General features: G+C 42.4%; 1 protein-coding gene across 3 annotated transcripts in view; it reads right to left on the reverse strand.

The window, feature by feature from the left end:
* The window catches only part of SWEETIE (HEAT repeat-containing protein), a 198,277-nt gene that overhangs the window by 65,780 nt on the left and 118,060 nt on the right, over positions 1 to 14,437 (reverse strand). For 2 of the 3 annotated variants that reach the window (XM_087393940.1, XM_087393939.1), the window contains exons 23-32: positions 11,247 to 11,351; positions 10,999 to 11,087; positions 10,640 to 10,796; positions 9,494 to 9,643; positions 9,152 to 9,201; positions 8,848 to 8,947; positions 8,632 to 8,688; positions 8,437 to 8,504; positions 6,757 to 6,850; positions 6,209 to 6,447 (exon numbers count right to left, since the gene is read on the reverse strand). In XM_087393940.1, coding sequence (XP_087250066.1) covers positions 6,209 to 6,447; positions 6,757 to 6,850; positions 8,437 to 8,504; positions 8,632 to 8,688; positions 8,848 to 8,947; positions 9,152 to 9,201; positions 9,494 to 9,643; positions 10,640 to 10,796; positions 10,999 to 11,087; positions 11,247 to 11,351 — 1,109 coding nt within the window. The remainder of the gene's footprint in view (positions 1 to 6,208; positions 6,448 to 6,756; positions 6,851 to 8,436; positions 8,505 to 8,631; positions 8,689 to 8,847; positions 8,948 to 9,151; positions 9,202 to 9,493; positions 9,644 to 10,639; positions 10,797 to 10,998; positions 11,088 to 11,246; positions 11,352 to 14,437) is intronic. The other variant, XM_087393941.1, reaches the window with a different exon arrangement.

A 14,437-nucleotide genomic window follows, 5' to 3' on the forward strand; every position in this document is an offset into this window, starting at 1 on the left:
GAGTCAGCATGAAAGCACCAACATGACGCAACATACCACATAGTCGCTAGTAGAACCTGGTTGAGTACCAGCGCTCTACCGGCCAAAGAGAGTCTAGCTGTACTCCAGTAGGCTAGCTTTCTCCAAATACTCTCAAGAACTGGGGCAAACTATTGCGTCAGGGACACCTCAATGCCAACCTGGAAGCCTAGATATCTCGTGGAGGTGCCTCTAGGTATCCATACAAAGCCTCTGTCTCCTCCCCATGCTGGGGTATCTTGCTGAGCTCCAGTCCAGATGCCTTTTGATTTGTTCCAATTGACAAGTCCCCCTGAGGCTAGGCAGAACTTGTCAATTGCATCCGCAGCAGTAGCAAGACTATATGCATCTCCTCTGACTGTCAGTGCCGTATCATCAGCAAACTCAGTGTCCAGAAGCTCCTGCTCCTGCTCCTGCCGGATAGGCAGATGAAGGCCCAAAGTACCATGACTGGTAGCCTGCATAAGGTATCCCATAGCCTCCGCTACAAAAAGGAAAAGGTAAGGTGCAAGCAGGCATCCCTGTCATACCGATCTGGATAGCAAAAAAGCCGGTCCTCTGCCTCCACAGACCACCATCCTGCTAGAAGAGTGAGAGTAAAGTGAGGAGACCCATAAAATCCATCTATCACTGAAGCCCAGCCTCCTCATAGTGCCCTCCAAGAAACCCCAGTCCACCCTGTCATAGGCCTTCTCAAAATCAAGAAGGAGAACTGCAATCTCCTGCTGACTCTCCTTCGCCCTGTGAGTGGCCTCCCAAAAAGTGAAGATATTATCCAAGATACTCCTATCTTGGACAAATCGTGTCTGAGTAGCTCTGATGATATCTGGCAGCATAGGCTTTAAACGAAGGGCCAAGGTCTTCGCTAGGATCTTATAGGCTGTCCCTAAAAGTGTAATGGGTCTCCAATTACGTAAGACTGTCTTGTCTCCCCCTTTCGGGATGAGACAAATCATACCTGTGCATAATGCCTCACCCAAAGATCCTGTATCGAGAGCCTCTCAAAAGGCAGAAAGCAGATGAGGCCCAATCGTATGCCAGAGAGCTCTAAAAAGAAGGGGCGACAGACCGTCCTCCCCCGGGCATCTGTCTCTGGGCAGCTCATGTAACGCATCTGTGATCTCCAGGAGTGATAGCGAACTATCCAAAACATGACTCATCCTGTCTGAGACCATCTGGGGGACATGACTCCAAATCTCCTCTCTGGCTCTGATCATCTCCTCGGTGACTGGATCGGCGGTGTAAAGAGTGGAATAGAAATCAGAAGTGATCTCAACAAGACGATAAGGATCCGTCTGAAGAGACCCGACCTCATCCACAAGTCTACGAAGACTGTCCGAAGAGTATCTCTGACCCACTGCCCTGAAGAACTCTCTAGAGCATCTATCCCCCTTCTGGATCCAGAAGGTCTACTGAGAGTAAAACCCGAACTGGGCCCTCCTACCTTGAATCTCCTCTAGTCTCTGCCTTGTCATCAAGTTTGCCACACAAATTTTGAGGCACATGCACATATGCTACACAACCAAATGTATGGAAATAGCCCATATTAGGCTTACGACAAAACCATGCTTGATAAGATGTCATGACCTTAAGAGCCTTCGTGGGACATCTGTTCAGAATATGATTCGAGCACATGATCACTTCCATCCAATAATTGTGTAGCAAGACTTTTGCTTTTAGCATGCATCTCCCCACCTCCAATAGTGACCCATCTTTCCTTTCACCCTTCCCATTCTGTTGAGGAGTATACCTCACCATAAACTAGTGTGAAATGCCCTTCTCGACAAAAAATTGTTGCAATGCCTTGGACAAATATTCCCCCTCTCGATCTGAACAGAGGATCTGCAACTGGCATTCAGATAGATTTTCAAGCAAGGCAACAAATTGTTTGACCACATTATAAACTTCAGGCTTCTGCTTGAGCCAAGACCCAAGTAAAACATGTGAAATCATCTATGAATGTGTAACATAATAAAGATGACCTCACAGAGACGGAGTGAGAATGGGCCCACAAACATTAGTATGGATGAGCTATAATTCCGGGAGCCCGGACTGTACCATCCTTGGGAAATGAAAAATGATGCAGTTTATCCAAAATACAGCCCTCAACATATTTTGTTTGGAGGAGTCTCCAAACGAGGCAAGGCACCAACCATATTAAGCTTCTGCAATAACATAAGGCTGCCATAATTCACATGCTCAAACCTAGCATGCCAAAGGTAGAAGCCACAAAAGCTGAATATGCTCTTTTCTGATAGGCATCAAGCTGAAATAACATGTGACATAATGTACCAGTGAAACCAAGGCATAATATCTACCCTATCATGGACCGTACATCTGTCATCCCCAAAGATGACCTGGGAGAGAAAGAAGAGAAAAAAAGTAATTCTTCTTAATCCCAAAAGGGCATACAAAACATCCTAGATGCAAAGATCTCAACCATCCATGGTTGTGAGTGAAAGTTCTCCAATCCCTTTAACTGGATAAGAAGAATTGTTGGCAGAAGAAACTGACTTGCCAACCAATGCACTAGATAACTTATCAAAGAAAGATTTATGTGAGGTAATACGGTGGGATGCACCACTATCAAAGTACCATGTCTTAGCCATCTCATTCACATTAAAAATACGTGACTCCCAAGAAACATCATAGCTGCAAGTAAAGAAGGCCAATCATGCTCAACAAAATGGACAAAAGTATCATCACAACTTGCATTATGAGCTAAGCCTAAAACTGCCATACCAGCCTCTCTCTTTTTGTCTTTTGCAAGTCTCTTGGGACATTCACTAATGTGATGACCAGTCATTTTTGCAATAATGGCACTTGCCTTTCTTGAAAGGCTTTGAAGCATCCTTTTTATCTTTCCCACCTGCATGTATATGTCAAAACCACTGCTAGAGGCATGGCTGAGCTTTCTTTTTGCCCTTAACTTTTCTCGAAAAAGCATGCTCCCCACTACGAGAACATGAAGCCATATTCTTTTGTGTCTGCTCCTCCTGCAACAAGAGTGCTATCAACTCTTGAAAAGTAAGGCGATTATGATTCCCTAACATCGAAAGGTTGAGAGACATGAAAAGAAAGATAAGACTCCGGCAAAGAGTTCAAACTAAAAGTAACAAGCTTTGAGTCCAAAATGACATCATCAATGTTCAAACGTTGCTCTCGCAAATCTTGGATCCCGGTGACATGTTCCTGCATAGAGTCACCCTCATCCATGTGCACGCTATCAAGCTCTCTACACAAATATGAGAATCTCGCCTCATTACGAGCTTGAAACATATGTTCCAAAATATCCCAAGCATCTTTAGCAGTCTAGCATGACCGGATATGAGGGAGAATAAACCTCTTGATATTCACTCAAATCAAAGACAACCTTAAGCATTACATGTATCCCACCTCCTTTGCTCAGGAGTAGAGGGACAATAAACCTCTTGATATTCAGTGAAATCAAAGACAACCTTGAGCATTACATGTACCCCACCTCCTTTGCTCAGTAGTAATACCTACAAGTGTCTACACTTGTGCTTGCCCTACTGGGGCAGCTTGTTGTCCTTATTGCCCACGACCTGCACCACCACCACGAGCTCCACTTGCTGTGGAGGAATGCGGGGTGCTATAGGACCGAGCACCTGTAACATAATTCCAGGTGCCCTTCGCAACCAACAGATTGCGAATAAACAAACTCCAAAGAGGATAGTTGGTGCCATCCAACAGATCCTCCTAGGCAAGCACACCATTTGAGCAAACAAAAAGAGGCAAACAAAATTCATGTGAAAATGCTCACAAACTATCTGTGCTTTTCTTAGAGTATGCTTGCCTAAGCAAGCAATAAATGACTGATGTTTATCTATGTTTTGAAAAAAAACAGAAAGGACTGAAAATGCAACTGCAGGTGCAAAATATGGGCTGTCCTTGCACAATACTGCCTGTGACAAGTTCAAAACAGCCAAGAGAGATCTCCAGAAGCCCCACCACAGTCCCGAGAGTGATGGAAAAGCTTCAAAACAGCAAAATAGTCCTGAAAAACACCTGGAAAAGTGTGTCTAACCCCCAAGAAATAGGCACCCAGTCTAGGAATGATTGTTGTGTGCAAAAAACAGCAGCAAATCCCACAAAAACAGGTTCAGCTGGCCGTTTTGCCAAAAATGGGTCCAAAATGAGGTCTCTGAGCCTAGAAGAAGCTCCCAAAGTACTCAAAAAGAGGCGCCCAGCCTTGAACTTGCAATTGGAGGTGGTGCCTGGTCCAAACGAGATCGAAATAAGCAAAAAAGCCTCCAAAAACCAATAGAACTTCTCTAAAAGTGGCGACCAAGCAAGAGGACCCTGTAGGAGATGGCTATTAGCAAATACGAGCTGTTTTGGCTACGTTCTTCGTGACAAAATCTTAAGTTTTTCACGATAGAATTGAAGGCAGAGGGCATTGGAGGTGCGGGTAGAGGTGTGGGAACGTGCTTTGATGCCAAAAGTTGGAAATGGAAGCAAGAGAACACGAGAGAATTCAGCTGAAGCAAGCTGGAATGAAATTGCAGCAACAACAATGAGCTACAAAACTAGGGTTTTCATAGAGATGAAACCCTAGAATGAACCCTAGCTGGGGTCAAAAGATGTGTGGTGCCTGACTCACCCACAAACTCAACCTCTAACTGAGGTTAGGGGTAAAAAACCTTAATAAAGGGAAAAAGTCCCCCTTATTACATAACATTTGCCACTGCTTTAGGAAATATAAATATTTCAACATCCTCTACAAGGCTGATGGGCCTTTTTGACTTATATATGCAGCCTCACACGCTTAGACAGCCCTCCTATGAGTCCAGCAAAGCTTTAAACTCCTAGTTGGGACTACATGCCCTTGGGTCTTTTGCTGAAAAGCTATGTGTCACCATAGAACAGGCTTCCATGCCTTTCATGTCTCAACTGCTGCATCCAGTTGGTAGATTGTAAGCTTTAAAATCTAGTCTATGAAGCATGGAAACTAGCAACAGCAATTACATGATTTAACTAGCATGGAAGAGTCATTAAGTGGATTCCAATTGAATGAACAGTAAACTGCGCACATACAGCTCCTCCCGACGCTTCTATGCTTTGTTTATTGGCTCTATCTTCAAAAGTCTATGCAGCCTCTTGATTTTCCCAATCCATTCCTCAACTGATGGGCCTGCTTTTACACAGTTGTTGTGCTGGACCACGTGGTGCTGCTGTGCCTTGCGCAGCTATTCTCCTTGGCTGTCACCTCTCGGCTGTTTAAACAATCGTCACAAGTTGTCTTGATGGGCTCATGGGCCCTTATAACATCTCTTTTTGAGCTTCTACCGTAGCCATAATCAAGCTATTCTAGCTATATCTACTCACCACAAGAGCCGACCTACCTTGCAAAACATCTAGACAGGAAGTCAATAGTGAGCCCTCCAAAGATTTTTTAACCTTTTTAATGAATTCACTGCTTCTCCTTAGCTCAACAGACTGGTGACTACTATTCGGCTGAGTGTAGCCATTGTCACTCTTCATCCCAAAGGCCCTTTTTTTTTCCAAGAAAGAGACTTCTATTACGTAAGAGAAAAAACCCGCGAGAGCAAGCTCAAAGCGGAATACATCATGAAACCATGAGATCCCAAAGGCCTTTGACCTTATCTCAGACAGAAAAGCAGACAGAGGTCAAGCTTATCTCGGACAGAAAACAAACAGAGGTCAAGCTTGAAGGTCCCCTCTCAACCACTACCTCTACTACTCCCCTGGACTTCCTCATAATCTTAATGTCTAGCTCTAATCACAGGAGGCTTAGGGTCTCAGACTCTTGTTAGGTCTAACACCAACTTGAAATGGAAGAATAGGGGAAAAGGTAGGCCCTCACACTAGTGACACACAAAAATAGACCTAAAATGTACATTATTAGGAGAAAGAAGTATTCGATACATCTATAGTTAGGGTTGCTACCCATACCCTCAGAGCAATCTAGCCACACTTGTCTACGTACACGTATGATTACACACTTGTTACCATAGTTTCCAAAAAAATATGAGTTTCTTTAAATTTTTATGGGAGAGTGGATAAAATTTGTTATCCTTGCAACGCCTACACAGCATCAGCTTTGGATATTTTGGACTACTTGAACAACAGTCAAACTTAAAAAATCTGCCATCCTCAATCAAACTGTACTAAACTTGAAACTACCAATTTGAAGATTAGGCATTACTCTGCTGCAAATAATCGAGTGCTGTAACGGGGCAGTTGTTCCCCTTCTCTTGACTTGCCTTCAGTCAAACTTGAACCATTCAATCCTGCTTGATTAGCCTTGTCAGACCTGGTAATCATGCCTTCTTCATCATTAGCAAATGATTCATCCGTGCTGGCAGCATCAACTGTAATTTGAGAATCACTCTCCATACTCCTGGGTCCACCACCAGCAGCAATAGTGGTAGAAGTAGCAAGAATCTGCACAAAATCCAAACACATGTTTCAGCTCGATTTCCTGAATTTGAAAAGAATGTCAAAAGATGAACATTATACACATTGTAAACATAATCCAAAGGTTGATTAAAAATAACGTTATTTGCAGATGTCTAGTAATGACCACCATGACCAGCAAAGCTCAAGACAGCTGTAATTTTTAAAAAACATTATTTGCAGATGTTTAGTAATAACCACAAGCAGCAGCAACGCTCAAAACAATTGTAAATTAGGCACTATATCCAGCCCTTAAATAGAACACCTGTAATAAAATCTGTGCCTTGAAAAACTCACCACATTTCGACACAGATGAAGCCAGCGCGATGGGCAAGATGGACTGGCTGCCTCCAGCAAACAAAGGAGAGTCAAACGCACCAGCTGAACAATTCTGAAAGGTAGATCGATAATCTAATTAGTATGCTGAACACAGCAGGGGTACCCCGAATTGACCAACCACTAACCCCTATAAGGCCTTCAGGCACAACATGGTGGAACCAAACAACAAGCATACAATGGACCCAAGATCAAAATTTCCTGATGAGAGGAAGTTTTGAGTATTAAGCATGCCTTTTAGGCTAAAACTCAGAGATCACACTATAATTCATAGTTTGACACACAATTCATATAAGATGGTATTTTCAAATAGATTTCTACACAAAGCTTGACAAGAGGCTGTAGAGGCGATCAATCTTGCTGTTAAACTAACTCTTAGCAAGACAATTACAAGATTGGACTTTCTGCCGGGTACCAGCTGCCGTCTGTACCTACACCTAACCTGCGCCATACATATGCCCTAGATCTTTTTGAATCATAAGGGAGCAGCACAGCACAGATAGCTCTCTTGACGTCACTCTGGGCTGGCCTAAGCCCTTGGCCCAGTTCTGGGGGTTAGCTCTAGCAAAGGGCCTCCAGGTTTAGGAAGGCTAACATGGAGTTCCCCAAAACGAAGCTATTTGCCTCTACCCCGACCAACAAGCCCTCATATTAAACTATTGCAGCTACACCCAGCCCCTTTGCGCTGACCTACAAGAAGGATTGGATCAGACCCCCAGGAACGCATTTATTATCTGAAGCATGAAATTAGAGAGCTCAGGCTCCTAGTTGCAGCTCTCAGCAGAAAGGTGAATGAGATGGAGAGCAAAGGCAAGCAGGAAATCATTGCAGAAGTTATGGAGAAATGTAGCACATCTCCACCAGCACCAATACTCATCTCCATGGTGAAGGAAATGATCAATACTCAGGTCAGTTCAGCCAAAGAAGAGATGGCCATTGTTGCCAACAGCAAACTTAACAAGGCAGATCTTTACAAAGAAGTAAAAGAGCAGCAGGCCATAGTACGTAATAAGAAGATACTACGCATTGGAGGACTGCCCAAGGATTGTCTTGGCTGTTTTAGTGTAGAAGAGGAGTACACAGAAGATGAAAAGATTGCATGCCTCAAGAAGGAAATACCACAAGTAGAGTGGCAGAACTAAGCTTCAGCTCATGAGTATCCACTGACAGGGGGCTCATACAAACACAGGCAAACCATGATGTCACCTATATGCAACCTTTTTATCCAATTTAATGCCTCTATGTATCCAAACGTTCAGTTTTTCCGATTCCAGAAGACGACAGCTGAAAGTGGCTCATCTATATCGGCACATAAGAGTAAATTTGGTGTAAGCCCCTCTGTTGTTTACTAAATTCATGGTAAAATATTAATGAAAATGAATTGCAAATTAAATGAAAATGAGTGTGATTTGAAAAGATGTAATTTGGAATCCCCATGCATCATGTTCCCAGAAAAATTTAATTTACCTGCCTTATTTAAAATTCCTATCTTAAACTGATTGTGGACCCACATGAGGCAAAAAAACAATTTTCAATTCATCCATCTTTGCTCTTTGCACATAGGCCACTAGAACATATCTCGAATTCTGATATACTATCAGCCACTGTCCTACTTCTTCCTGAAACAAATAAAGTACACACCCTGCATCAGTCTCTGTATCCAACATTGCGAAAAGGTTCTCCTCAATTCGCTCATCAATCATGGATATCTGCAGTCCAGCAAGCACTGAAAATTATTCTAGTGAATACACCTTTAATAAGACCATTTACGTCATAAGAATTCAAAGGAAACCAAAACAATATTCATAAGTTTTTATGTCAAACTGAGTGCCTTACAGGATCACGTTCAGCAAGATGGCGCAATGTAGAAACTGCAGCTTGTCTAAGAGCTGGCTGTACAGGGAAAACTCCAATCAGGAGTTCAACGACATAAATAAGCATGCCTAAAAATTTTCTTTGTCACCATTCATGTTTAAAGTTCATTTGACTCATCCAGAGAACCAGGTTTCATCATATAGTTTGAAATAATGAATTCTAGGACACCTAACTAACCTGCCTGGACGAAAGTGTTGGCTTGAGTGTCTGTACATGTGTATGAACCGACACAGCTTGAGGTGCAAACAGAACTAACTGCTGTGTGAACAGTACGCACCTGCATTAAAGAACCAAATGAGCAAAACTCAACTAGGGTAAATACTATACCTGCAATGAATATACAAAGAACTAATATTAACTTATATGCAATTTTCCCACGAAAAATGTTTTCAGAAAGGTACAGAAACTTTGTGAGGCCTCCTAAGCTGAATGCAGTCTGGTACACAAAAAGCCTTCAACTTCAATCAATGAGAGTACATACTCTAGCAATGCTGCAGGTTCCTCCCCAGAGCTTATTTCAGAGACTACAGACTGGAAGAATTCAAGCACTTAGAAGAGTCAGATAACATAGGTTATAAACTTAAAACAGGGCAGAAAAACAAGGCAAAGATTTGATAGCATAAGACACACAAGTCTGCTCTGTGAAAGACCTTCTCCATTTCCATTTCCCATCCCTTTATCAGTTAAAGCATGCTTGCCTGACCTTGTGTGCATACAACAAATATCCTCTTACTCTGAATTTACAAAATTTATGTATATCATATTCTTTTCTTTCGAGGCTATACAAATATAAAAGTTAACTAGAATATGAAGAAATCAAAACCTTGCATCGAGAGAAGAATGAACTCCCCGGTGAAAGCTCTGGACCTACAACTGCAACAATAGCATTCACCACACGCCCAAGACTTTGTTGCAATTCTGGGCCAGCATGCTCCTCAGATAGTAGAATCTCCATGGCCAGAGACATTGTTACCTGGAAGAGTGAATGGAAGTAAACTAGTATTCGTACAGGTAAATAAGCACAAGTTCCTTGGCCATGGCACATATACACATGGTAATGGAAAAGCATCCCCCCTACAAGGCTTGTTCCATGTTGAATAAAAGTGTACCAGAAAATACTTGACTTGTTTCACTCAGTATGCATTTTTCCAGAAAAATAGAGGGAAAACCAAGTGGAGGCTAGTGGAACCTGTAGCAACCCCCTCTACCCTGAAGGTACAATGGACAAGCAGTGGAGACACAATATTTCAAGCCTATACTTCACCACAATACACATGAAAAAATTTTAAAAATCAGAATCAACATGCCAACATTCACATACAAAATCCAATTCGATATATAAAGTTTCGGAAGATAGAGGGAAAACCAGGTGGATGCTAATGGAACCTGTAGCAACCCCCTTTATCCGAAGGTACAATGGATAAGAAGTGGGGACAATAATAATTCTTCACCACAATACAAATAACCAAATTTAGAAACCAAAATGGACATGGCCACAGTCATATGCAAAATCAAATTCAAATTCAGGCACATGGATACAAATTCAGTGCAGCAGTAAGCTTTTTTTTACTCAATAACAATAGCACCTTTTTGGACAATATTTCAAATCCTCCTACCTGCTTACCATAATTCAGGGAAAAAAATATATATATGTTCGAACCCAGAATCCATTATCATTTCTTGGCCTAAGGCCCAAACAAGATACTTCATCAGAATTCAAAGAAGAAAACAGACAATCTATAATGGAAATTTGTAATTACAAGCAACCAAATCTTTAAATAATCCGCACTGTATTTCAATGAGTTCGGTGACTTGGATTACATAGTTTCCCAACGTGAGGTTGTTATTCTGATTCAAGCACAAAAATTGCATTGTTTGTGAGAGAGAAGGGAGGGGGGGGGAGGAGGTTGGGGTTGGGCACAGGGAGAGAGGCCAAAAGGGAAAAAAGAAAAGATAAACAGGAACTTGCCTGGACATGGGGGACATAAGACAGGCCTGCTGCCTCTATCGTAAGCCATAGCCCATGTAAGGACCAGGTATGAACACTATCTTTAGGGTCTCTGGCCATTGTACACAGAGTTTGCACTGTCATAGGCACTAAAACTGATAGTGCCATGCCTCCTTTACTACAAAAGCAGAGTCGTGATCAGTGCTGATGCAGATGCAGTCCTTGCATTGAAGAATCTTAATGGATCTTTCAGTATCACAAATTATAAACTTCCTCCTTGCAGAATGAATTATCACTAACCTGCATGTTCACCTGCTCAGAAGTAACAATTTTGAATTGTGTCCAGAGGGAACATCAGACAAAGGCTTTCAACGTCTTACCTCCTGTGAATGCACCCTAAAGCAAAGGCAATGGATCCCTTCAAATAGACATCTGAAGCAGCGGCAGCATCTGTAAGGAGTGATCGCATCTGTATAAAAACAGGAGATATCTTAATCAAAGCTCTGTATAGTCTTGCTGTTTCTGACAAGATAGTAATCATTAAGAGCTGGATAATGTATCAAACATAGGTATGCCTAACCAAACACTGAAGTACAATGCCAACATCAGAAGCGCATTCTCGCTATACCAAGCGTGCAGCAAAAACATCATTTCCCAGGCGGGCAAGAATCCCAAGCCCTTCAGCAGACGCACGCCGCTGAGAAGATGAAGAAATCTCTTCAGATAGAATTCCCTGCAGTGTAATTAAAAGGTCAAAGTGCCATTCCTGTTACAAGAACAAAAAACCATGCCATGCAAAAGCACTGGTATGAACCCATTGATCACTCAAAGAGTAAAATATATAACTTATCCATTTGTGGTGAAGTCACTAAAAATTAGTACAGCTCACTACAATTACCCTGAGCTTCACTCAATGTACTACAGGTGTTAGGATGTCCTCCATCATACCCATGTTTCCAAGGAGCCGCAAGCGTTGGGCTTCTCAGCACAAGAATTGTTTTTCAACCCATTAGGAAAACAAGTGGTCACATGATACAAAATGCCAAGAGCAACCAACTATGAAAGGATAATCAGACCAACTGATCACAATTATATGAAGATATCAAAGGGGCATCATGAGGAAGGTTCTAGTTGATCATGACATTTATCAAACTTTTGCACCTGTCCAATCTTACCCTAGCAATGAACATAAACAAATGCATACATACATGTTGTAGATGCACATACACATTCACATATATAGAAACACGCATGAAAGCGAGAGAGAGAGAGAGAGAGAAAGAGAGAGAGAGAGAGAGTTTATAAAAATTCTTCGGAAGACCAAAGGGTCTATGAGACTAAAAGAATCTTGATACAATTATCTGAGGGGTGGAGCCACTAAGCGGGCATCAACACCGATGATGAATTAAAAAAGAAAAGTCCATAGTCATGATCATAACGGCACCAATACATTAGAGAGAAAAATTCCCCGAGCTTAGACGCTCGGAGTTGGCGAGGCGCCAATCCTAAGAACGGGGCATTGCTATGTGAGGCTGCTATGATAGCATAATACTTGTGATGGAGCGTTGGCAACTATCGGCATGTGTGGTTCGTTGTGGTCTCCTGACTATGGCCCTACGGCGAACAAGCGCTACTGTCACTCCTATGGGTCATGTCTCTAGTTTGGTGAGCATGGAGGGAAGGTCCCCTAATATGATCTGTGTCTCAATCGCTAGCGAGTCCATCGTATCTCTGGCTTGGGTCATGGCGTCTGCCATCTCCGTAAATCCTACTAGTCGGTGCTAATGTGGCTGGAAAAACTCAGTGATCATGCTCGGAGAGAAGTCTAGCTGTATGCCCTGATCTCGCCTATGTGCTCGGAGCCACGACTCCATGTCAAAAGCCCTCATAAATGAAGGCTGCCAAGCATCTCTAATCTGGGTAGGACAGGAGACTAGATAGGGGTCCGAAACTACCCCTGAAGAGAAAATGATAGCGACCTCTAATCTCATAGTACACGGGGCATATGAAAATGAAGTGCTCCTATGACTCAATCTCTTGGTGATCGTATAGGGTGCACATGTAGACCCTCTTTGGGTATGCCCTCTACTTAACCACTCTCAATACAAAGCCTGTGTGATGAAACAAGAAATTGTCCAATCGATATCCACAAGGAGTCGGGGAGGGCGTGTGTTGTAGGAAATAGGAGAGTGAGAGAGCAAGAGAGCTGAACGTAAGCTTTACAATAGATGAAGTGACAAAATACAAGAAGAGGGAAAGGTTTTGTCTAAGTGACAAAACCTTATCCTTAACTAACCGTAGTTAGTAAACTAACTGTGGTTAGGGGAAAAAACCTCTAAGGAGGAAAAAGTGCCCCTAACCTACTTATTACATTACATTGGTCACTGCTAGAATATAATAATAATTCCAACACCCCCCTGCAGTGCCAATGTCATGTACAACGAAATGATCAATCACCAAAAGGAGATAAGTTCAGGGCACTGCGAAATGCCTCAAACTTTTCATGTGGAAGTGCTTTGGTGAAGATGTCTACAGCATTGTCATGTGTTGACACAAAGATCATACTAATCTCTCCTGCATGCAACTTCTCTCTAACATAGTGATAGTTGTTGGAGATAAGTGCACACTAAGTGTACTATTTCCCTAGTCTACATTTGTCTAGTCTAGTCTAGTCTTTGTGTCTTGAATGTGTGCCATGTGGCACCTCTACAATTATCCCATAAGCACTCTTGCTTTATGTCTTGTACTTTGGCCCATATATTCATGGGTCACATCATTGCAATCTATCTAGCTAGTGTCTTGTCTACACTCTTCTCAAGGTACTTCTTTGTCTTTCAATCTTGTTCTTATTTTACTTCTAGTTTTCTAGTTTCTAGTTCTTCCTTTTATATTCCTACAATAGTGAACCTCAATGTGCTTCATGTGAGCATGAAACACACGATTCTTTGCCACTGCTATAGCACTCTGACTATCAGTGAGAATCGGAGAAGGACCCTCCAATGAAAGATGAAGATCAACAAACAAACGACGCAGCCAAACACATTCAACTGTCGTTGTGAAAGCTGCAATGTACTCAGCTTCACATGAGGAGGTAGCCACTATAGATTGTTTCTTGCTCAACCAAGAAATGCAAGCATATCCCAGAAAGAAACAATTCCCACTAGTGGACTGCCTAGTATCATAGTCTCCAGCCCAATCTCAGTCACTGTAAGCATGCATCTGCAAGTCACCCCCCCGGGAAACATCAAGCCAAAAGACTTTGTACCTTGCAAGTAACGGAAGATGCGTTTTACAGCCTACCAATGCATAATCTTTGGGCTGTGCATATACCTCCTCACCTGAGAAACTGAAAACTGAATATCAGGTCGTGTATTGTAGAGATAAATGAGGCATCCAACAACCTGGCTATGGAGTGTGACATCAATTGATTCACCTGCATCATGCATTGTAAGCTTCAGCCCGGCTCCATCGGAGTGGACATAGGCTCGCAATCATGCATGTTGAATCTGTCCAAGAGCTTTTGAACATACTTGGACTGAGGCATAACAATGCCACGTTTCTCTTAAATAAACTGGATCCCCAAAAAGAAATGTAACAAGCCAAAGTCTGACATATCAAATGTAGCTTTCAATTGGACTTTGAAATCTGCAATTACTTCCTCATTTGATCCGGTGAGCAACATGTCATCTACATAAAGAATGATGACCAAAATATCCCCCCCATCCTTCTTGATGTAGAGGGTGCTCTCAGTTGGACTATTGTGCAACCCCTTGCTGGTTAGAAAGGCATCAATTTTGGCATACCATGCATGTGGATGTA

The sequence above is a fragment of the Dipteris shenzhenensis genome, chromosome 22 (genome assembly GCF_047967505.1).
Source record: "Dipteris shenzhenensis isolate YYH24624 ecotype China chromosome 22, Dip_SZ_1.0, whole genome shotgun sequence".
In the NCBI taxonomy this organism is placed as follows: Eukaryota; Viridiplantae; Streptophyta; class Polypodiopsida; order Gleicheniales; family Dipteridaceae; genus Dipteris; species Dipteris shenzhenensis.